General features: G+C 53.9%; 1 protein-coding gene across 1 annotated transcript in view; it reads left to right on the plus strand.

The window, feature by feature from the left end:
* Positions 1 to 24922, plus strand: part of GNAI2 (G protein subunit alpha i2) — a 30118-nt gene extending 5196 nt beyond the window's left edge. The window contains exons 2-9 of the mRNA XM_040408566.1: positions 15250 to 15292; positions 15433 to 15574; positions 16630 to 16790; positions 19424 to 19552; positions 22280 to 22409; positions 22602 to 22755; positions 23141 to 23338; positions 23545 to 24922. Of these exons, the coding sequence (XP_040264500.1) occupies positions 15250 to 15292; positions 15433 to 15574; positions 16630 to 16790; positions 19424 to 19552; positions 22280 to 22409; positions 22602 to 22755; positions 23141 to 23331 (950 nt within the window). The 3' untranslated portion in view covers positions 23332 to 23338; positions 23545 to 24922. The remainder of the gene's footprint in view (positions 1 to 15249; positions 15293 to 15432; positions 15575 to 16629; positions 16791 to 19423; positions 19553 to 22279; positions 22410 to 22601; positions 22756 to 23140; positions 23339 to 23544) is intronic.
* Positions 24923 to 25287: the final 365 nt, after the last annotated feature.

The following is a 25287-nucleotide window of genomic DNA, read 5'->3' on the forward strand; positions in this document are numbered from 1 at the left end:
TGTTTTTCATTTTATTTTTTCCACCAAGATTCAAGATCTCTGCTTGCAGTCAGTGAATCGGAATAGCGACCTAGTACTGCTGTCACAGCTGAGGATTTGTCACACGTGTATCCAGCCCAGGAGATCTGAGAGGTAAACAACACAGTCCAGACTGATACATTGTAACAAACTACCAGGACCGGCAGACTGGAAACATTGTATCACGCCCATCAGCTGTGTGACAGGACGTGTTTCCATTCACAGACAGCAAGCAGAGGACTTAATAGATTTGCAGTGTGTCAGGCCCCGGTTGCTTCTCCTCGTTCATTCTCCCAAATGGTTTGCGGTTGCGCTATTTTTATTTGGTGTTTCTTCCCACGCTGGCCGGCCCCACCCTCCGCTCAGGGAAGGGGCCACGCTGCTGTTAACCCCTCTTTGCCCTTGGCTTCTAGACTAAATTGTGGTGGTATCTTGACGTTGTCCTACCCGGAGCGCATGCTGAGCTACGTACGTAAAACTGTTACACCAGCTGTCCAGGAATTGGGGTTCCTCTGATTTTAAGGGGGAGGAGGGGTAGCGGTCCTCTGATTTTAAGGGGGAGGGGGGGGTAGCGGTCCTCTGATTTTGGGGAGGAGGGGGGGGGGTAGCGGTCCTCTGATTTTGGGGAGGAGGGGGGGGGGTAGCGGTCCTCTGATTTTGGGGGGGGGGGGGGGGGGGTAGCGGTCCTCTGATTTTGGGGAGGAGGGGGGGTAGCGCGGTCCTCTGATTTTGGGGAGGAGGGGGGGGTAGCGGTCCTCTGATTTTGGGGAGGAGGGGGGGGGTAGCGGTCCTCTGATTTTGGGGAGGAGGGGGGGGTAGCGGTCCTCTGATTTTGGGGAGGAGGGGGGGGGGTAGCGGTCCTCTGATTTTGGGGAGGAGGGGGGGGGTAGCGGTCCTCTGATTTTTGGGGAGGAGGGGGGGGGGGTAGCGGGTCCTCTGATTTTGGGGGGGAGGGGGGGTAGCGGTCCTCTGATTTTGGGGAGGAGGGGGGGTAGCGGTCCTCTGATTTTGGGGAGGAGGGGGGGGTAGCGGTCCTCTGATTTTGGGGAGGAGGGGGGGGTAGCGGTCCTCTGATTTTGCGGAGGAGGGGGGGTAGCGGTCCTCTGATTTTGGGGAGGAGGGGGGGGTAGCGGTCCTCTGATTTTGGGGAGGAGGGGGGGGTAGCGGTCCTCTGATTTTGGGGAGGAGGGGGGGGTAGCTGTATCTTTTTAACCCCTTCCTCTGACGTGCGCCCCCGGCCTCCATGGTAACACAACTCCCGGCGTTCTGTGTACTGATCTCTTAGCAGCAGGTTCGGCTTCCTCACCCTGCACTTGGCAACCAGAGTCCGCCCGAGGGCAAAGTCCTGCACGTTCCGATCCCCGCAGCGCCCTGGGCTCGTTCATTATATGGTTATTATATTCCCGTGCGGCCGGCACCCACCCTCCTCCGCGCCAATGTTGCTCATGCTTTGTCAGGGCCGTTCCCTGCGCTGCGCATTTTATGGGATTGACATGAAAGTCTCCAGAATAGTCTCCACCCGGCCCTCATCTGACCTGCAGCGCCGCGTCACCTCTGCTATTCCCTGTAGGGGGAGGGGTCACATTGTGGTACCCCATACCCCTCCTGAGTGTTACATTTTACCTGCAGTGATACATTGTAGAATCCAGGAGACTGATGCACTGTAACAAACCCTCAGCTCTGAGGAGTGATGACGCGTTATAGAGCCCCCTGTACACGTCTCTTGCTCCACCTCGGTCTTGGCCTTTCCTTGGCTGATTGTACTCGTTCTGGGGAGTCGCTGGCGGCGCGGGGGTTAATGAGCGCCGTGGTTGAGGGGTCAGCAGCGGCTCTGTAATTATTCTACAGGAATAAATCCAGCAGACGTGTACCATGGAGGAGCCTTCTGTGCAGCGCCCGTGCCAGCATCCTCCCCGCACACATGGAATCACAGGCTGGGCGCTGCCAGCCTCCCCCACACAGGGCACCAACCCACCTGCCTCCATGGCGTATGCTGCTGCCCCCTGCTCACACCAGCCTCTCCTCTCAGCACTGCGGCCGACAGTGCCCAGTCTAGATGCCATTGTAAGGACACTGCAAGTGCTATTTAAAGGGCCGGTAACACCAAAGTGAGAGCGGTAATGATCATGGGGGCAGAGAGCTTATCGTCTCCGCTGGTTAGTGGGTGCCTCATCTGGAAGGGGGAGGCCATCATCTTCATTGGTTGGTGGGTGCCATCGGCTGGGGGGGGGGGGGGGTATCTTCTCTGTGTTAGTGGGGGCCTCATCTGGGGGGCTCAGTCTCCTCTGGTTCGGGGGCATTGCAGTTTTGTCCTCATTGATATCTCGGGTTGCAGGGGCTGCGCTTCAGCCTGGTGACCCTGTGACTGATTCTGGGCTCCATGTCTGATGATGGCTGACACAGGAAGCCCGCCGCCGCATGTTGGGGGCGGGGAGCAGACTGCGTTTGTTTCATGTGACTCTGGGGGGTGGCGCTGTTCATGTCAGACCCCTGACCCATAAATTCTGCATCATGTGAGTGTGGGGGATGATGACCGGGGTCTGCAGAACATTTCACACGGGTGATGGGTAGGGTGGGCGGGGTCAGTATCTCCCCAGTGGTCTGCAGCCTGTCGCACCCTGGTGATGGAGGACAGTATCTCCCTGGTCTGCACCCTAGTGATGGGGGGCAGTATCTCCCCGGTGGTCTGCAGCCTGTCGCACCTTAGTGATGGGGGGGCAGCAGTATGTCGCACCTTATTGATGGGGGGGGGGGGGGCAACAGTATGTCGCACCCTGGTGATGGGGGGGTAGTATGTCACCGCTGGTCTGCAGCCTGTCGCACCCTGGTGATGGGGGGGCAGTATGTCCCCGCTGGTCTGCAGCCTGTCGCACCCTGGTGATGGGGGGGCAGTATGTCCCCGCTGGTCTGCAGCCTGTCGCACCCTGGTGATGGGGAGGCCGTATGTCCCCGCTGGTCTGCAGCCTGTCGCACCCTGGGGGGGGGGGCAGTATGTCCCCGCTGGTCTGCAGCCTGTCGCACCCTGGTGATGGGGAGGCCGTATGTCCCCGGTGGTCTGCAGCCTGTCGCACCCTGGTGATGGGGAGGCCGTATGTCCCCGGTGGTCTGCAGCCTGTCGCACCCTGGTGATGGGGGGGCAGTATGTCACTGCTGGTCTGCAGCCTGTCGCACCCTGGTGATGGGGGGGGCAGTATGTCACTGCTGGTCTGCAGCCTGTCGCACCCTGGTGATGGGGGGGGCAGTATGTCCCCGGTGGTCTGCAGCCTGTCGCACCCTGGTGATGGGGGGGCAGTATGTCCCCGCTGGTCTGCAGCCTGTCGCACCCTGGTGATGGGGGGGGCGGCAGTATGTCCCCGCTGGTCTGCAGCCTGTCGCACCCTGGTGATGGGGAGGCAGTATGTCCCCGCTGGTCTGCAGCCTGTCGCACCCTGGTGATGGGGAGGCCGTATGTCCCCGCTGGTCTGCAGCCTGTCGCACCCTGGGGGGGGCAGTATGTCCCCGCTGGTCTGCAGCCTGTCGCACCCTGGTGATGGGGAGGCCGTATGTCCCCGGTGGTCTGCAGCCTGTCGCACCCTGGTGATGGGGGGGAAGTATGTCCCTGGTGGTCTGCAGCCTGTTACTGCCCCCCCCCCCCCCCATCACCAGGGTGCAACAGGCTGCAGACCACCGGGGACATACTGCCCCCCCCCCCCCCCCCCCCCCCCCCCCATCACCAGGGTGCATGTCCCCGGTGGTCTGCAGCCTGTTACTGCCCCCCCCCCCCCCCCCCCCCCATCACCAGGGTGCAACAGGCTGCAGACCACCGGGGACATACTGCCCCCTCCCCCCCCCCATCACCAGGGTGCATGTCCCCGGTGGTCTGCAGCCTGTCGCACCCTGGTGATGGGGGGGCAGTATGTCCCTGGTGGTCTGCAGCCTGTCGCACCCTGGTGATGGGGGGGCAGTATGTCCCCGGTGGTCTGCAGCCTGTCGCACCCTGGTGATGGGGGGGCAGTATGTCCCCGGTGGTCTGCAGCCTGTCGCACCCTGGTGATGGGGGGGGGGGGGGGGCAGTATGTCCCCGGTGGTCTGCAGCCTGTCGCACCCTGGTGATTGGGGGGGGGGGGGCAGTATGTCCCCGGTGGTCTGCAGCCTGTCGCCCCCTGGTGATGGGGGGGGGGGGCAGTATGTCCCCGGTGGTCTGCAGCCTGTCGCACCCTGGTGATGGGGGGGGGGGGGGGGCAGTATGTCCCCGTGGTCTGCAGCCTGTCGCACCCTGGTGATGGGGGGGCAGTATGTCCCCGGTGGTCTGCAGCCTGTCGCACCCTGGTGATGGGGGGGCAGTATGTCCCCGGTGGTCTGCAGCCTGTCGCACCCTGGTGATGGGGGGGGGGGGCAGTATGTCCCCGGTGGTCTGCAGCCTGTCGCACCCTGGTGATTGGGGGGGGGCAGTATGTCCCTGGTGGTCTGCAGCCTGTCGCACCCTGGTGATGGGGGGGGGCAGTATGTCCCCGGTGGTCTGCAGCCTGTCGCACCCTGGTGATGGGGGGGGGGGGGGGGGCAGTATGTCCCCGGTGGTCTGCAGCCTGTCGCACCCTGGTGATGGGGGGGGGGGGGGGGGGGCAGTATGTCCCCGGTGGTCTGCAGCCTGTCGCACCCTGGTGATTGGGGGGGGGGCAGTATGTCCCTGGTGGTCTGCAGCCTGTCGCACCCTGGTGATTGGGGGGGGGGCAGTATGTCCCTGGTGGTCTGCAGCCTGTCGCACCCTGGTGATGGGCATGCTCCTTGCAGTTTGTAATCATCCTGCTGATCAGTCTCTGATGTCACACATTGTCTGCCAGGAAGGGAGGGGTTAACAGTGGCCCTTGCGTCTGTCGCCCTAGGTAATTATAGGGTGTTGGACGTCTCGGCTCTGCTATTTCATTGGGTGTTTGTGGAGGGTCTGTGGGTGATGGCGCCTTTATGTGGGGGTAAGAGAACCCCAAAACCTACAGTACTGAAGGGTAAAGAAACGGGAAGTGCGTCCCCCGGGGGCTGAGAGAAGTAGAATATACTGAGAACTGCCTATATGTGCCGGGTATCCGCGTTTGAGAACGCTGCGTTTCCACTGGTTGCTATAGTTACCGTCCCAGGTGACTGCGCCTCCGCAGCGGTTTGTCTTCGTGTTACCTGTCTTTTGCAGGCTGAGCATCGCGGCACAGCGCTGTCCATTGTGTAGTGGCCCTGCTTGGTATTGCAGCTCAGGCCCATTCACTTGAATGGAGTCACATGACTGAACGTGACATCACATGGAGAGGGGTTGGGGGAGAGTGTTGGCGTCGGGCCCCCACCAATCAGATAACGATGACCTGAGGATTGGTCACCAGTATTAAACACTCGGACAACCCCTTTAAGATCCTGGTTTTCTGGGGAGGGGTCTCTGACCGTGGACCCCGAGGTGATGTGGTGTGCGCGCCTCATGGTCCGGCGCTGATAATCGGGTTAGGAGGCGACGCTCCCCTTCCTGCGTTACACTTCCCTTTATGAGACTCACAGCAGAATGGCAGGAAATGGAGCCGAGTGGGGGAGGGGGCAACGGGCACTCGCTGCAGGACAATAGGGACAGGGCTCCGGACAGGAGGCAGACGCTTCACATCAGTCCTGCCTCTCGCTTATCTGTTTGTGGGAAAGCTGGGTGACTAACAGGCCCGGCACTGCAGCTCACGTCAGCGCTTCCTCACCTCCGACATTCCCCATCCAGGGAAGCTGTGTGCGCTCATGACCCCATCTTGATTGTCCCCCAACGCTCCTAGAAAGGAACCTAATTGACAAACTGTTACATTGTAACAGAAGTTAATGCCTGTAGCAGTTGGGAGATGCTAGGAGTTGTAGTTCACAGCAGCTGGACATCCTCCGGTTGCAGTGACCGCAGCTCTCGGGGGTGTTGAGCATTGTCTTCTGTGGCCGTCCCTGCAGATCCGTTGCGTGTTGGGCGTACGTGCTCACGGCAGAGTAAACAGCAGCTTCCTGTCAGTGCATGATGTGTCCGCAGAGGATCTGCTGCAGTGTGCCAGGAGCCTGCAAACTGCTGTCATTATCTGGCACAATACCCTCATCATGTGCGCCAAGGGGCAGGTGGGTGGTGCATGAGGGAATGCGATTAGGTCCAAGTCTTGAGCCTGTGGTGGTGAGATACTCTGCAGCATTTTCCCACCACCTGCTCAATCAATGATGGATCTGTCCTTAGGTGAGGGAAAACCACAAAAGATAAATCCAAGGAAGTGTCACAGAGAGCGCCGCTTATCTCATGTCAGAGGAGCTCGTGTCATATGTGACGGCATTATTCACATGTACTGATCCTGAGTTACATCCTGTATTATACTCCAGAGCTGCACTCACTATTCTGCTGGTGCAGTCACTGTGTACATACATTACTGATCCTGAGTTACATCCTGTATTATACTCCAGAGCTGCACTCACTATTCTGCTGGTGCAGTCACTGTGTACATACATTACTTATCCTGTATTATACTCCAGAGCTGCACTCACTATTCTGCTGGTGCAGTCACTGTGTACATACATTACTTATCCTGTATTATACTCCAGAGCTGCACTCACTATTCTGCTGGTGCAGTCACTGTGTACATACATTACTTATCCTGTATTATACTCCAGAGCTGCACTCACTATTCTGCTGGTGCAGTCACTGTGTACATACATTACTTATCCTGTATTATACTCCAGAGCTGCACTCACTATTCTGCTGGTGCAGTCACTGTGTACATACATTACTTATCCTGTATTATACTCCAGAGCTGCACTCACTATTCTGCTGGTGCAGTCACTGTGTACATTACATTACTTATCCTGTACTGATCCTGAGTTACATCCTGTATTATACTCCAGAGCTGCACTCACTATTCTGCTGGTGCAGTCACTGTGTACATACATTACATTACTTATCCTGTACAGATCCTGAGTTACATCCTGTATTATACTCCAGAGCTGCACTCGCTATTCTGCTGGCGCAGTCACTGTGTACATACATTACTTATCCTGTACTGATCCTGAGTTACATCCTGTATTATACTCCAGAGCTGCACTCACTATTCTGCTGGTGCAGTCACTGTGTACATACATTACTTATCCTGTACTGATCCTGAGTTACATCCTGTATTATACTCCAGAGCTGCACTCACTATTCTGCTGGTGCAGTCACTGTGTACAGACATTACTTATCCTGTACTGACCCTGAGTTACATCCTGTATTATACTCCAGAGCTGCGCTCACTATTCTGCTGGTGCAGTCACTGTATACATACATTACTTATCCTGTACTGATCCGGAGTTACATCCTGTATTATACTCCAGAGCTGCACTCGCTATTCTGCTGGTGCAGTCACTGTGTACATACATTACTTATCCTGTACTGATGCTGAGTTACATCCTGTATTATACTCCAGAGCTGCACTCGCTATTCTGCTGGTGCAGTCACTGTGTACATACATTACTTATCCTGTACTGATCCTGAGTTACATCCTGTATTATACTCCAGAGCTGCACTCACTATTCTGCTGGTGCAGTCACTGTGTACATACATTACTTATCCTGTACTGATGCTGAGTTACATCCTGTATTATACTCCAGAGCTGCACTCACTATTCTGCTGGTGCAGTCACTGTGTACATACATTACTTATCCTGTACTGATCCGGAGTTACATCCTGTATTATACTCCAGAGCTGCACTCACTATTCTGCTGGTGCAGTCACTGTGTACATACATTACTTATCCTGTACTGATCCTGAGTTACATCCTGTATTATACTCCAGAGCTGCACTCACTATTCTGCTGGTGCAGTCACTGTGTACATACATTACTGATCCTCAGTTACATCCTGTATTATACTCCATATGATGTTGGCGGTTATATCAGCGCTGGAGCGTTATCCGGTTTTCTAGCCTTCCATTGGGGGTCATTTTCCCCATCTCATCACTTGCAGAGGTCGGCGGGCAGTACATTTACGGTCAGCAGATGTTTTGCGCTGCCTCACCCTCGTGGTTGCAGGGTCTGCAGCTCTTGTGTATAATGTGGGGGGTTTATGTAATCGGGGGCAGCAGACACAGGCGCGGTGTATACAGCGGTAGCGCACCTCCATATAAATCACCCGCGGGGCGGCCTGGAGTCTCTGTGTCTGCAGTAAACAGTTTATTCAGAGATCGGCGGCTGCTGGATTTATTTCTCAGGCATTTGTCCGGCCGCCATGGTTCAGCAGACTCCTTGGTATCGGAGCAGACGCCATTACTGCTCCGTCCTCCCCGCTGCTCCCCAGTCGCCTGATCCTCGCAGTCCGTTATACTAAAGAATATAGAGCTGATTAAGACCCGGAGAGACGCCATGTAAATCTGCACCTGGGGGAAGGTGACGGAACGTTTCAGGATGCGGCGACTTTCTGACCCCTGTGTTTACGGTCCCCATGATCCCCGGGGGGGGGGGTGATATTCTGCCCTGGGGCCGCAGTCTACACCCCGGGGTGTGGTGCTTCCCACCTCTCACATGACGTTTCCCTGTAGTTTTGGGGTCCCCTGTGTGATTCTCGGGCCCCTAGGCTCCGTGCTATAGACGTGCAGTGGGTGCGGCTCAGGAAGAACCTCTGCTTCCTGCTTGTCAAGTGCAAGAGGAACCGAGCGGCTGCATTAACCCTGAGAGCGCCCTGCACCCCCTCATTGACCGAGGGGTTCACGGCGGCTGCTGCTCCTCGCTGCATGCGGGGCTTCCACATTCTACATCGTCACGTCGGTGCACTCGGCTGCATCCATGTATCCAGCCTCTCCCCGTGTATTTACTAATCCCCCCCCCCCCCCCCTTCAGTGGCAGGAAGGGAGGAGGAAGTTCAGCTCTGAGGACATCGCTTCTTGGAGGAACAAATCTGTTTGGTTTCAAATGGACGCAATCTGAATATCAACCAATCAGGAGAGCAGAAGATGTCCAGGGAGTTCATTGTGTATGCAAGGCAGGTCTGGACGTACATGGCGGCAGTATATAGGGCAGGTCTGGGCGTATATGGCGGCAGTATATAGGGCAAGGCTGGACGTACATGGCGGCAGTATATAGGGCAGGTCTGGACGTACATGGCGGCAGTATATAGGGCAGGTCTGGACATACATGGCGGCAGTATATAGGGCAGGTCTGGACGTACATGGCGGCAGTATATAGGGCAAGGCTGGACGTACATGGCGGCAGTATATAGGGCAGGTCTGGACGTACGTGGCGGCAGTATATAGGGCAGGTCTGGACGTACATGGCGGCAGTATATAGGGCAGGTCTGGACGTACATGGCGGCAGTATATAGGGCAAGGCTGGACGTATATGACAGTAGTATACAGGGCAGGGATGGGCGTACATGGCAGTAAACAGGGCAGTATATAGGGCAAGGCTGGATGTACATGGCGGCAGTATATAGGGTAGGTCTGGACGTACATGGCGGCAGTATATAGGGCAAGGCTGGACGTATATGACGGTAGTATACAGGGCAGGGATGGGCGTACATGGCAGTAAACAGGGCAGTATATAGGGCAAGGCTGGATGTACATGGCGGCAGTATATAGGGCAAGGCTGGACGTACATGGCGGCAGTATATAGGGCAGGTCTGGACGTACATGGCGGCAGTATATAGGGCAGGTCTGGACATACATGGCGGCAGTATATAGGGCAGGTCTGGACGTACATGGCGGCAGTATATAGGGCAAGGCTGGACGTACATGGCGGCAGTATATAGGGCAGGTCTGGACGTACGTGGCGGCAGTATATAGGGCAGGTCTGGACGTACATGGCGGCAGTATATAGGGCAGGTCTGGACGTACATGGCGGCAGTATATAGGGCAAGGCTGGACGTATATGACAGTAGTATACAGGGCAGGGATGGGCGTACATGGCAGTAAACAGGGTAGTATATAGGGCAAGGCTGGACGTATATGACGGTAGTATACAGGGCAGGGATGGGCGTACATGGCAGTAAACAGGGTAGTATATAGGGCAAGGCTGGATGTACATGGCGGCAGTATATAGGGTAGGTCTGGACGTACATGGCGGCAGTATATAGGGCAAGGCTGGACGTATATGACGGTAGTATACAGGGCAGGGATGGGCGTACATGGCAGTAAACAGGGCAGTATATAGGGCAAGGCTGGATGTACATGGCGGCAGTATATAGGGCAGGTCTGGACGTACATGGCGGCAGTATATAGGGTAGGTCTGGACGTACATGGCGGCAGTATATAGGGCAAGGCTGGATGTATATGACGGTAGTATACAGGGCAGGGATGGGCGTACATGGCAGTAAACAGGGCAGTATATAGGGCAAGGCTGGATGTACATGGCGGCAGTATATAGGGCAGGGCTGTTCGGTCCTAGTACATGGCGGCAGTAAATAGGGCAGGGCTGTTCGGTCCTAGTACATGGCGGCAGTATATAGGGCAGGGCTGTCCGGTCCTAGTACATGGCGGCAGTAAATAGGGCAGGGCTGTTCGGTCCTAGTACATGGCGGCAGTATACAGGGCAGGGCTGTTCGGTCCTAGTACATGGCGGCAGTATACAGGGCAGGGCTGTTCGGTCCTAGTACATGGCGGCAGTATATAGGGCAGGGCTGTCCGGTCCTAGTACATGGCGGCAGTATACAGGGCAGGGCTGTTCGGTCCTAGTACATGGCGGCAGTATACAGGGCAGGGCTGTTCAGTCCTAGTACATGGCGGCAGTATATAGGGCAGGGCTGTTCGGTCCTAGTACATGGCGGCAGTATACAGGGCAGGGCTGTCCGGTCCTAGTACATGGCGGCAGTATATAGGGCAGGGCTGTTCGGTCCTAGTACATGGTGGCAGTATACAGGGCAGGGCTGTTCGGTCCTAGTACATGGCGGCAGTATATAGGGCAGGGCTGTTCGGTCCTAGTACATGGTGGCAGTATACAGGGCAGGGCTGTCCGGTCCTAGTACATGGCGGCAGTATACAGGGCAGGGCTGTTCGGTCCTAGTACATGGCGGCAGTATACAGGGCAGGGCTGTTCGGTCCTAGTACATGGCGGCAGTATATAGGGCAGGGCTGTTCGGTCCTAGTACATGGCGGCAGTATACAGGGCAGGGCTGTTCGGGCCTAGTACATGGCGGCAGTATACAGGGCAGGGCTGTTCGGTCCTAGTACATGGCGGCAGTATACAGGGCAGGGCTGTTCGGTCCTAGTACATGGCGGCAGTATACAGGGCAGGGCTGTCCGGTCCTAGTACATGGCGGCAGTATACAGGGCAGGGCTGTTCGGTCCTAGTACATGGCGGCAGTATATAGGGCAGGGCTGTTCGGGCCTAGTACATGGCGGCAGTATATAGGGCTGTTCGGTCCTAGTACATGGCGGCAGTATATAGAGCAGGGCTGTTCGGTCCTAGTACATGGCGGCAGTATACAGGGCAGGGCTGTTCGGTCCTAGTACATGGCGGCAGTATACAGGGCAGGGCTGTTCGGTCCTAGTACATGGCGGCAGTATACAGGGCAGGGCTGTTCGGTCCTAGTACATGGCGGCAGTATACAGGGCAGGGCTGTTCGGTCCTAGTACATGGCGGCAGTATACAGGGCAGGGCTGTCCGGTCCTAGTACATGGCGGCAGTATACAGGGCAGGGCTGTTCGGTCCTAGTACATGGCGGCAGTATATAGGGCAGGGCTGTTCGGGCCTAGTACATGGCGGCAGTATATAGGGCTGTTCGGTCCTAGTACATGGCGGCAGTATATAGAGCAGGGCTGTTCGGTCCTAGTACATGGCGGCAGTATATAGGGCAGGGCTGTTCGGTCCTAGTACATGGCGGCAGTATATAGGGCAGGGCTGTTCTGTCCTAGTACATGGCGGCAGTATACAGGGCAGGGCTGTTCGGTCCTAGTACATGGCGGCAGTATACAGGGCAGGGCTGTTCGGTCCTAGTACATGGCGGCAGTATACAGGGCAGGGCTGTTCGGTCCTAGTACATGGCGGCAGTATACAGGGCAGGGCTGTACGGTCCTAGTACATGGCGGCAGTATACAGGGCAGGGCTGTTCGGTCCTAGTACATGGCGGCAGTATATAGGGCAGGGCTGTCCGGTCCTAGTACATGCCGGCAGTATACAGGGCAGGGCTGTTCGGTCCTAGTACATGGCGGCAGTATATAGGGCAGGGCTGTCCGGTCCTAGTACATGGCGGCAGTATATAGGGCAGGGCTGTCCGGTCCTAGTACATGCCGGCAGTATACAGGGCAGGGCTGTTCGGTCCTAGTACATGGCGGCAGTATATAGGGCAGGGCTGTTCGGTCCTAGTACATGGCGGCAGTATATAGGGCAGGGCTGTCCGGTCCTAGTACATGGCGGCAGTATATAGGGCAGGGCTGTCCGGTCCTAGTACATGGCGGCAGTATACAGGGCCCACTATAAATGTTTGTCAGATTGTACATGGCTGCTGACTTCCAAAACCAGCGCCACACTGGTCCACAGGTTGTATGTGGTACTGCAGCTCAGGCCCACCCAGGGGAGCTGCAGTACCAGACACAACTTGTATATATTGGGGGTTGATGGGATTTGTCATTTCACTGGACACTGGACCGGCCTCCAGTGTGGATACGAATGAAGCCTAACCTGCACTGACACATTGTAACAAACTGCAGGACTGGGCCAGTATAGATTTTAGCTCGTGGCTTGTACCTGTGGCCCTTCTGAGTCTTCTCGGCGGCACCGCCCGTCCCCTCCCCACAGATGTGCAGGTACCCGGCCCTTTCTGTTGCTTTGTGGTTTCCTGTTCAGGGGCCGCACGTTGTCAGGAAGCTGAAGGCCTGTGCGCTGCATCCCGCCATGTTCTACAGCCGTACATGGCGGTATAACGGTGCCCTCTACTGACGGACATCTAATGTGAATGGGCAGGAGACCCTGCAGAAATGTAATGTGGGGGCGTAAACCTGCCAATCACCCATGGGGGGGGGGGGGGGGTAATGTGCACACAGGTGGCAGTTGCACTGTTGCGTGTAGTGCACCACACGTACATCTGGTTGGTGTCGCACGTTATCGTATGGCAGCATGTGGTTGATGGGTGACCGCTGCCCGATCAGTCTGCTTATCCTCCCGACGTAACCAGTGATATCTGTAGTAAGAGGCGGTGTGGAGACGCTGCCATTAAGCTGGCACCAGTCTGCCCGGCAGCGCATGTGGCAGTTGGACGCGATCCACTTACTGGGTGTCGGATGAGATAATCTCCAGCGGATTAGGAGCTCAGAGATGATCAGATTAACACCTGATCTGCAAACAGAGGCCAATCTCTGAGCTCTTGGGGTTAATGCACCCATGATACCCGCTGCGGAGGTTGGCACCTGGCTGCTTGGCTTCTCTGCACTGGTTCTGTGTGAGGACACAGTTGGCACCGCCGCCGATACCACGGTGTACACAGAGAAACAAAGCTCTTATTGTGGTAGCGCAGGACACATGTTGTATCAGGCCGGGCCAGCTGTCGGCGAGGGCGAGATATCAACGGGGCCGCCGCCAGGGGCAGCGCTGATCCTTCATTATAGCATCATCCGGGTTTAACTCCCTAACTTTCTGTGCCCTCCTCAGTCGGTGCCCACCTGCAGATACATTCCTCCAGATCTCGGTGCCCACCTGCAGATACATTCCTCCAGATCTGTGCCCTCCTCCGTCGGTGCCCACCTACAGATACATTCCTCCAGATCTTGGTGCCCACCTGCAGATACATTCCTCCAGATCTGTGCCCTCCTCCGTCAGTGCCCACCTGCAGATACATTCCTCCAGATCTCTGTGCCCTCCTCCGTCGGTGCCCACCTGCAGATACATTCCTCCAGATCTGTGCCCTCCTCCGTCGGTGCCCACCTACAGATACATTCCTCCAGATCTTGGTGCCCACCTGCAGATACATTCCTCCAGATCTGTGCCCTCCTCCGTCAGTGCCCACCTGCAGATACATTCCTCCAGATCTCTGTGCCCTCCTCCGTCGGTGCCCACCTGCAGATGCATTCCTCCAGATCTCTGTGCCCTCCTCCGTCGGTGCCCACCTGCAGATGCATTCCTCCAGATCTCTGTGCCCTCCTCCGTCGGTGCCCACCTGCAGATGCATTCCTCCAGATCTCTGTGCCCTCCTCCGTCGGTGCCCACCTGCAGATGCATTCCTCCAGATCTCTGTGCCCTCCTCCGTCGGTGCCCACCTGCAGATGCATTCCTCCAGATCTCTGTGCCCTCCTCCGTCGGTGCCCACCTGCAGATGCATTCCTCCAGATCTCTGTGCCCTCCTCCGTCGGTGCCCACCTGCAGATGCATTCCTCCAGATCTCTGTGCCCTCCTCCGTCGGTGCCCACCTGCAGATGCATTCCTCCAGATCTCTGTGCCCTCCTCCGTTGGTGCCCACCTGCAGATGCATTCCTCCAGATCTCTGTGCCCTCCTCCGTCGGTGCCCACCTGCAGATGCATTCCTCCAGATCTGTGCCCTCCTCCGTCGGTGCCCACCTGCAGATGCATTCCTCCAGATCTGTGCCCTCCTCCGTCGGTGCCCACCTGCAGATGCATTCCTCCAGATCTCTGTACCCTCCTCCGTCGGTGCCCACCTGCAGATGCATTCCTCCAGATCTCTGTGCCCTCCTCCGTCGGTGCCCACCTGCAGATACATTCCTCCAGATCTCTGTGCCCACCTGCAGATGCATTCCTCCAGATCTCTGTGCCCACCTGCAGATGCATTCCTCCAGATCTCTGTGCCCTCCTCCGTCGGTGCCCACCTGCAGATACATTCCTCCAGATCTCTGTGCCCACCTGCAGATGCATTCCTCCAGATCTCTGTGCCCACCTGCAGATGCATTCCTCCAGATCTTCGGGACGGTCAGCTGAGTTTAATTAATCCCACGTCCGTCTCAGCCCCCCCCTTCCCCCCCCAACCTTCGCTCTGTCTCATCACATATCTGTCTCCATGGCTTTGATATCTTCACACATGGCTGCCCGCTGTACCCGCACTCGCCCTGGACACGCCCGCCATGCAGTTTAAGGCCTCACTAATAGTAAATTCAGGGACGCTTAATAGTCTCCATGGCTGACGGTCCAGAGCCCGCTATTACGTCAGACTGCGCTGCAAAATCCGTAAACATGACGTAGCCATGTCCCCCTCCCCCATCATGTTGCTTTGGTCAGTTGCAGGCGGAGCAGAATGTGTTGTAGCAGCGCGGCCTGTGTGACCGTCACGTGAAGCCGCCTCTGATGTCTTTTTCTTGGTTTTCAGGTGCAGGAGAATCGGGGAAAAGCACAATCGTCAAGCAGATGAAGTAAGTGCCAGCGCCCGCGCGTCAGAGGTCAGGATGGCCGCCGGTCCTTTACTCGCTTGCACAGATATGGGGGAGGAAGAGAAGTGTCGGGGAGACTCGTCAGGTACACATCGGGGTATTTACGCGCTGTAATCTTCTAGGATTATCCACGAGGACGGTTACTCGGAGGAGGAGTGCCGGCAGTACCGGGCCGTGGTTTACAGTAACACCATCCAGTCCATCATGGCCATAATAAAGGCGATGGGGAACCTCAAGATCGATTTTGGGGACTCGGCCAGAGCGGTGAGTATGAGGAAATGCTGTCTGCAGAGGGCCACTCAGATGGGCCCCTAACACAGGCACCACAACATTTAAGGGGGGCTCCTGGCTGCAGTGGTGGGGGAGGGGTATAAGCTGTCTCCATTATGATACTGGGATTTCGGAGGCTTCAGTGTCCAGGCCGTATATCTGCTGTGTGATTACATGATGGGAGTCGGAGTGTTAAAGGAGCATTCCGGTTGGTGGATATGGGATAACTATCAGATGGGTGGGGGTCCTAGGACTGCCCCCCCCCCCCCCCCCCGGATCATGAGGACATGGGCCCCGTACCCCCTGCAGCTCCTCTGAAAAGAACGGAGCCGCTGGTCTCACTTGATCCGGAGATAGGTGAGCGCGGTTCTAGGCTATCTCCAGAACTCCCATAGAAATGAATGTAGAGACCACGTGCATGTGCGACCGGCCACTCTGTTCATTTCACGGGAGCTGTGAGGGGTACGGGCCCCTGTTGTCATGATCGGTGGGGGTCCCAGCAGTAGGGCCCCCACTGACCTGATGGTTATCCCCTATACTGCGGAATAACTTTAACCAACTGGACTACCCCTTTAATGAGGAGACTCCAGGTCCTGGTCAGGAAAGTGTTAAAGATCACAGTGAGGAGAGAACGTCCTGATCGCAGCAGTGAAGCCGGAGAATAATGAGGACGCGACTCCCAGGACCCGCTCCTAATTAGATTACCCCGTCCCTGGTGCCTGCGCCTGCCTATTATTTCCACGAGACGTGACAGACGGGAGACCGGCACTAATGCTCCTCTGTATGTTACGCTGACGACAACCCCCATCAGAGCAGTGCTGGTCATGTGACCATTGTGCCACCTTTAGCATGGACCTTCCAGCCATGTGACTGGGATGGCAGGAGTGCGGGCATAGGACAAATGGTGATCACATGACTGACCTCGGGCAGGTGATGACTACTCCCTGGAGGAGGGGCGGTGTGAAGCCGAGCAGGAGCATGGCTGCATCTCCCATGCCCAGGACTTCCTGTTGGGTGCATTAGATATCTGACGCTTGGTCTCTTCACAGGACGATGCCCGGCAGCTCTTTGCATTGTCGTGCACAGCGGAGGAGCAGGGGATAATGCCGGATGACCTAGCCGGAGTGATCCGCAGACTGTGGGCGGACCAGGGCGTGCAGGTCTGCTTCAACCGCTCCCGCGAATACCAGCTCAACGACTCCGCAGCCTAGTGAGTGATGTACACGGGGGACATAAGGGGGTATGGTGATGTCTGGGGGTAAAGCTGACAGCAAGCAGAGATCCTGAAACGGTAAAGTCTGTTTGAAGGTTGCAGAATGTCTCATTCTTTGTTACACAGGATGAGGGTATGTTCACACCTCGCTCGTCTCACACGGTCCTCACATTCTGCCCTCAGTCCCCAGAAAGTGAGAAGAAGGTGAGAAATCTTTACTGAGAAGGAGAAACTAACGTCTCACATGGACAGAAGTCTTGGGCCCCCTTTCCCCGGGGGTGAAGGGCGAGTGAGTTTTCCGCGCAGGTGCAATGTGGGAGGTGAACGCATCGCACCCGCACTGAATCCTGGCCCATTCATTTCTACGGGGCTGTTCACATGAGCAGTTTTTTTCCCGCATCACTTCTGCGTTGCGTGAAAAAACACAGCATGTTCTATATTCTGTGTTTGTCACGCAGCCCTGGCCCCATAGAAGGGAATGGGTCTTCAGTGAAAAACGCATCGTATCCGGAATCTAGTGCGGGTGCGATGCGTTTTTCACTGATTGCTAAGAGATGTTTGTAAACCTTCAGTTTTTTTTTTTTTTTAGCACGCGCGTGCAAAACGCATCAGAACGCATTGCACCCGCGCGGAAAAAACTGAACACAATCACAGACAAAACTGACTGAACTTGCTTGCAAAATGCTGCGAGTTTCACTGAAGGCATCCGGACCTAATCCGTATCTTTCGTGTGAAAGAGGCCTAAAGGGGCTGAAGACTTTTATGTCCTTTGTGAGATTTTAGTTTTTCCTTTTCAGTAAACTGGCGCCGATTCCTCGCCTTCTGTTCTCTCTTGCACGTTATAACATCGTCCTGAGAACGTGCCGTGGATCCTGGTTCGTTTTTTTTAATCACTTCTGATTTTCTGGTTGCTATGGGCAACGCAGTTTCAGGATGAGGATCAGTGACCAATGTGACCGTAGTCATAACTGCGGCCCAGTGGGAGTGGCATGCTTGGAGTTGTTGTTCACACAGTAGGGTAGTTGTCCTGGTGATTTCTACGTTTCCTTGGGTCTGTGGTTTCGGTCGGGCTCTATATTTAGGATGTGCGCGGCTGCGGGAGAGGAGAGGGGCGGGGCCTGGCGTATCGGAAAACTTGTTTGCATGTTCCAAGATGCAAACTATCCCCGGAGGTTTCTGGGGGATGGCACTGGCACGATTGACGCCCTCGTGAGAGAGCGGGACCCTGCACAACCAAGAGGATGAGTTGTCAGGGATGAAGATCTCGGGGACCAATTAGCTCCCAAGTCACGTGTTTTCAGGGATGAAGATCTCGGGGCCAATTACCTCCCAGGTCAAAGGTTGTCAGGGGACAGATTACTTTAGAAACCGGGAGTTGTCAGAGATGAAGATCTCGGGGCCAATTACCCCCATGGTTAATAGCGCAGTAAAAAGGCAGAACTGTTCCTTCATCCCTCCAGGAAAGCTTGGTGACAACCCTGCGTCCTCCACAGATGACCCAGCTTTTCTGGACTCCTGGGGGGAGCTGATTATACAGGAGGGGGGTCTCCAGCATCTGGGAAGGCTGAGCATCCTCTCCTGTGGGTGTCGTCATGGCAGCAGTTTTTGAAAATTTGTCAAAAGACCATTCCAGCGCCCGTCCTCACCCTCACACAGCAGCCGTGCAAATGACTGACCGATCCTGGACTCTCCAGGCTGATACATTGTAACAAGCACCGCAGCTGTGTTAGCAGGACTAGGTCTGGATCAAAATAGGAATTCACTGACAGCAGAGATCTTAAAAATGGCAAGAAACGTAAAGTCTATTAGAAATTCAGCAGCAGTTTCCATTCTAGAATGGATGCTGTATTCACAAAATTCTGCATCGGCCCTTTAAATCTTGTTACGCCCTCCTCTTGCTCATTTCCATCTGATGTCATGTGGTTTTTCCCTCCAGCAGACAAGTGGTTAATGGCAAATTATATAAATGCAAAGCAGGGTTTGCATGAAGTGCGGGGACGGTCGGTGCCATGTAAAGGGATCCTGCGTGGACTCGGCAGAAAAAGAAATGCAAAGTTCTACCCCCCCCCATATACTGTGACGATGCGTCAGGGTGTATATATAGATTGTACAGTGCTGAGGGGCCTTCATCATAGCCTCTCACTGGTGGTCTCACTACTGGGATGTGATGTGGGGTGACAACATGGCGCCTGACAACTGGCAGCGCCTGTTATCCTATGGGGCAGGAAGGTTTAGGAAATGTTCGTTTACTCCACAGCGGGGGTCCCCTGGGTCTTGTTTGCAGCTCAGTCCCTCAGGGGTTAATGTACTAAATCTTCCACCATAATTTCTTATGGTTTTGCAGCAGCTGCGTAAATGGCTCATTAGACGTGTTAACGAGGTCAAATCAGTATTAATTAGCAGGGAGGTAAGCGCCGGGCCCCCGGGAGCCAGTGTTGAGAAGCCTTGTCATCCCCACTGGGGGCTCGCAACAAGTTGAGACCTGGCGCAGAGCGGCGGCGACGACTCGGGACACGGTGGACGATAATCTGTGTAATTAATTAGTGGCTGGGATAACGATAGATGGTGAAATCGTTCCGTGCGCCAGATTGTCCGATATTCTGGATTAATTCTGATTTGTGTCCCTGCAGCTATCTGAATGATCTGGAGCGGATCGCCCGGTCGGACTACGTGCCCACGCAGCAGGACGTCTTGAGGACGAGAGTAAAAACCACGGGGATTGTGGAGACGCATTTCACCTTCAAAGATCTCCATTTCAAGTGCGTATAATGAGCGCTCGCCGGCGTCTTCTCCCGCACCGTGATGACATCGCTCACTTTCTTTAGGGAGGTGTGAGGCTCGGGTCGGCCTCATCCTGCCCCTGTGACCTGTCGCTGATTATGGGGCGCTGGGGTCTCCACTCTCTACAGCCTCCTGTGAGGTGGTCCCCAGTGAATGTCCCCCGACTGATAGTATAATATACACATCTTCATCTTCCACTATAGAATTACACAAAGCAAAAAATATATAAAAAGCCCCGCAGTGTCGTAGCGTGCCGCCACCTGGTGGTCACTGTGTGTAAGTGCAGCTGCTGATAGATTCCACAGCTGGAGCAGACTGTAGTGTGACCCTGTCCACAGGACGCCCCCAGCAGCGAGATACTTCTAGAAGTCTTAAGGATTGTGGCGCTCGGGAAGCCATGGCCAATAATTTAGTGACCGATTTCCTGTATAAGATGGTGACATCCGGCTTTTACATAGAACATAAACCATATTTATAGGAATCCAATTTCTGAATTCCTGGAAGTAAATATGGAATGCGCTCGGCATCTAATTACTGGAGACATTGTTACCCACTGAAGAATTGTACGAAATCTAGGACTTTGTCCTCCGAAACGGACAAGCTCTGTGTGTCTGTGCTGGGAATGCAGAGAATCCTGTGCAAGTCTGAATGGGAACAGAAGGAACGTAAGACGTGGGGAGGCAGTAAATGGCCTTTCACAGGAGGCCGCAGCCTCCGCAGTGGAAAGCCTCAGACTTACCTGCCATCTGCAGCTCCGCAATTAATTCATAACTTCTATTAGAAATAATAAAGGAACGACACAACATAGAGCCATAAGAATAGATGTTCCAGAATTGCTATTACATGGGTAATATGTGAGCTGTTAAAACAGGCGGGGGGGCGGCCTCTTTAAAGGGGTTCTCCAGAAATTAAGAAAATAAACATTCTTACATTTTTACTTTATTAGAAATATATTCCCATATACCTTTCATTAGTTATAATGGCTGGTTTTGTCTGGGGAGCAATCAGTAAGAGAAATAAAATGGCTGCTGTCCTATTAGTGCACAGAAAACCTGTCCTAATCTCCCACAGCAGCACAAGTTACTTCACAACCCTGAGCTAAAGAGGTGCCTCATCCTCCTCTCGGTTCTGCTTGTCAGGGATTACAAGGATACAGTTTAATAGGAGATATAATGCACAGGGAGGAGGGTAGGGATGTGGATAATGAGCAGCACTTGTATGCAACCCCACGTTACCACAGTCTGTCCTCTCTGTACTTCATGTCTCCTCATGAACTCTATTCCTACAAAGAAAATCTTCAAATTAATATCATCTGTATTCAGGATTCTGAACCCTCACAAGTAGGAGAGCAGGATAAGGCAGATCTTTGGCTCAGAGTTCTGAAGATTAGGACAGGTTTTGTGTGAACTAATAGGGTGGCAGCCATTTTATTTTTCCTGATTGCTCCCTAACAATCCATTATAACTAATAAAAGGTAATTGGGAATATATTTATTTAGGTATTTTAATTTTTTTAATTCCTGGAGAACCCCTTTAACTACTGAGGCATGTGCAGCACAGATTCAGGCATTGTAATTAAAGGCCTTGGAGCTGCATAAAGATATCTAGTATAAGGGACGGGGGAGGGGGAGAACTGATTATCTATCACAACTAGAACACTGCTTATCACGGTGTATAGTATAAGGGACAGGAGAGAACTGATTATCTATCACCACTAGAACACGCTGCTTATCACTGTGTATAGTATAAGGACAGGAGATGTGAGAACTGATTATCACAACTAGAACATGCTGCTTATCACTGTATAGTATAAGGACAGGAGAGAACACAGGAGAGGTGAGAACTGATTATCTATCACCACTAGAACACCCTGCTTATCACTGTGTATAGTATAAGGACAGGAGATGTGAGAACTGATTATCACAACTAGAACACGCTGCTTATCACTGTATAGTATAAGGACAGGAGAGAACACAGGAGAGGTGAGAACTGATTATCTATCACCACTAGAACACCCTGCTTATCACTGTGTATAGTATAAGGACAGGAGATGTGAGAACTGATTATCACAACTAGAACACGCTGCTTATCACTGTGTATAGTATAAGGACAGGAGATGTGAGAACTGATTATCACAACTAGAACACGCTGCTTATCACTGTGTATAGTATAAGGGACAGGAGAGAACTGATTATCTATCACCACTAGAACACCCTGCTTATCACTGTGTATAGTATAAGGACAGGAGAGAACACAGGAGAGGTGAGAACTGATTATCTATCACCACTAGAACACCCTGCTTATCACTGTGTATAGTATAAGGACAGGAGATGTGAGAACTGATTATCACAACTAGAACACCCTGCTTATCACTGGGTATAGTATAAGGACAGGGTTAGAGGGGAGGTTATCACTTTTATAGAGAAATGAGGACTGATGTTCTCCTGCATATCAATGTTTTTGATGAATAAGGGCTTTAGATTGACAGAACATAATATATTGATTAACATTTCTAAACTTCTCTACATTTATATGAAAGTCAGTAAATAAATTAAAAGATATAAATAACGGATATTCTTTTGAAGCTGGGGTCGGTACTTTTCTACTCCAGCCACTTTTACACCATGCTTTGCACTATCACGTGCAGATTGCACAATGTCTGGTGCTCGAGCTCAGGAAAGGTTTCTTCACTTCCTCTTGCTGCAGGATGTTTGATGTCGGTGGACAGCGGTCTGAGCGGAAGAAATGGATCCACTGCTTTGAGGGGGTGACGGCTATCATCTTCTGTGTGGCTCTCAGCGCTTATGACCTCGTCCTGGCGGAAGACGAGGAGATGGTGAGTAAAGCTTTATAGATCAGCTCCAGTTCCTGTAATATGGCCACATGTGAACTACATGAAATCCCAGCACCAGCTACGGGTGAATCCTGAGCTGGAGAAGATGCCACCAACGCAGTAATGCACAGTATGATATGGTTGACGGGGGGGGGGCACAAGTTTTCACGCCCCTGTTCTCTTCTTTCTCTACAGAACCGGATGCATGAAAGCATGAAGCTCTTCGACAGCATTTGCAACAACAAATGGTTCACGGAGACGTCCATCATCCTCTTCCTCAATAAGAAGGATCTGTTTGAGGAGAAGATCACCCAGAGTCCTCTCGCCATCTGCTTCCCTGAATACACAGGTGACGATACCTACCTCACCCTCCATCAGAACGCCTGTGGTTGTCACTACTACTTGAACGCCACAGTTTATATGTTACGTGTGTCTCGTTCCCGCCATACTCCACTAAACTTGATTTTAAAGTGACCCTTCACGTTATAACCAACCACTGAGAACCCAGATTTGTCAGGAGGGACCATGAGTTCACATTGAGGAATGGGATTCTAGGCATGGCCCCCACCGGTCATCCACAGGTCTTTAGTACATACGGTGTGCCCCTGGTCTGATTTTTGGCCCCCACCCTCCAGGATGATTATATAGGGGCTGTTTCATCCTAGTAAATGCGGGGGTCTTGCTTGTTCTCTGGCGGTGCCTCCTGTTAACCTGTGGTCATGGCCTTCCTGCAGGTGCTAACCAATACGATGAAGCCGCCAGCTACATCCAGAGCAAGTTTGAGGACCTGAACAAGAGACGCGACACCAAGGAGATCTACACGCACTTCACCTGTGCAACAGACACGAAAAACGTCCAGTTCGTGTTTGATGCGGTGACGGATGTGATCATCAAGAATAACCTGAAGGACTGCGGCCTCTTCTAACCCCAGGGTGAGGCGCTGCGCGTTTGTGCTGGTCACAAGGGACGCGGGGGCGGAGCTTATTCTCCTATATAAGGATGCAATCGATATGCTGGGAGATTTCAGCTCTGAAGCTGCAGAACAGTGAAGTCCGTTAACCTACTGGAATAGTGGTGCTCTACCTGATGATGAGGGTAGTAGTGCCTGCTGACTGACGGTCTTCTCTTCTCCTTGCAGGGCCGCTGGTGATGTCGGCAGGAGATGGGAGCAGAGTTTCGCCCTTCTTGAAATTTTACAGTTTTTATTCTGAGTGTCTCATTTTGTAATTAACCTTTCCTCTGCTGGATGGAGTCGGGCGTGGGGAGCAGTAATCTTAACCCCTTCACAGCTGGAGCCCTCCGCTCCCCTCTCTCTCGGCACAGCTGACATATTTTTTTTCCTATCATTTCCGGTTTTGCAGATGTTTAAAGCACAACCTGTGTCCAGAGAGGCGAGGGCGCCGGGTGCAGAATGTGGCGGGGGTTGGATTTACCGCCGCCTCGGACACGGTCGTAGCGGTCATCTTCACTCGCCGAGGCCGCAGGGCTTCGTGCGTGTAACGGTCTTACGGCATTAACTCCATTACGAGGAGCAGAACCGCGGAGTGCCTGTAGCTTTAACCCATTCTTCTCCAGGGCTGCGTTAAACCTGCGCCTCTTCCCGGTCTGTGGCTCTTGAATATTTAGCTTCTTTCTGTATTGTGATCATTTCATTGCCAGGTGGGCACAAGAAGGGCAACATCCAGTCAGCAGTGTCCCCTCCCCCGCTAGTTACTGCGAGCGCTGCCCTTCATCAATGGCGGTTTAACCTGTCTGCCGAAACTCACATTCCTGTAAGAGGGTGTCATAGAGAAGTGAGCCTAGCCTCTAGCTGTGGGGCCGCGGCGCTGTCCCCCTGCCTGGGGCCCCGGAGATCATTACCTGTAGCTTTCGTGCCTTCAGCCGTTCTGTGTGGTTATTTTTTTTTTTTATGTTTTATCTTAATATTTGTAGCTCCGCAGATAACCGGAGAAGAGCGTGGCCTCCATCTTGAGGCGCCTCCGCATCTTACGTTCTTTGCCGCCTTGTACTGAACTCCCACAATCCTCTGCTCTTCTTCTCACATTTCCATAACTGAACCCCCACACCCGGGCCAATGGCGTCTGTTTCTTTATCGCTCAGGGTCACCACTGAAGAGGTTAATCCAACATGAGAACCTCCCCAAGCTTAATTTATTTTCCTGAGGTCAGGGGCCCCTGCGGCTCACATGATGGAGGTGCCGTGATTGTAAAGAGATGGCGATAGAAACACGGACCAAAGCGGATGAGGCGGCCATTGTGTAGACGAGGGCAATATTCATCCTGATTATCAGCTCATTAGACACCATTGACCTTGCTGAGGTATGAGGCACCAAGTGCCTCTGGAGACGATGTCCCACACAGTGGCTGCCTCCATTGTCCCTTAGATCGGGGGTATGATGTACATTGCTTGTTCCCCGACGCTGCCCCCTCCCCCGTCTTTTAATAGTCTTTTTTTTTTTTTTTTTCTCTCTCTGGAATTGTTCACAAAGTTTTAAATAATAAAATGTAGAAACTGAACCGCGACTCATTTACTGGTAATAGGACAGCGCAGAAAGCAGTCCACTGCGGCACGTCCGTTATACCGTACACTACAGGAGCACAGGCTTCGCTGCTGGGGGTCTCGTGGGGGCAACGACAGTCAGGATCAGGCTTCCTGGAGCACTAGGCTGAAAATGGCGCTACTACAGCGGGTGCGCTGAGATCATGGACTGTAGACTGCATGTTAAAGCAGCGCCCGTGAAAAGTGCCCCCCACAGCTTGTGAGAACCAAGGGGCCGCGGAGATCCTTGTGTGCAGTTTACTGTCATCGACCTACATGGGACCCTGGTGCCCATCAAGGGGGTGCGCAATCACAACTGCCCCGTTCAAGAGCGTTACAACCC

Source organism: Bufo bufo, chromosome 9, assembly GCF_905171765.1.
Source record: "Bufo bufo chromosome 9, aBufBuf1.1, whole genome shotgun sequence".
Classification (NCBI taxonomy): Eukaryota; Metazoa; Chordata; class Amphibia; order Anura; family Bufonidae; genus Bufo; species Bufo bufo.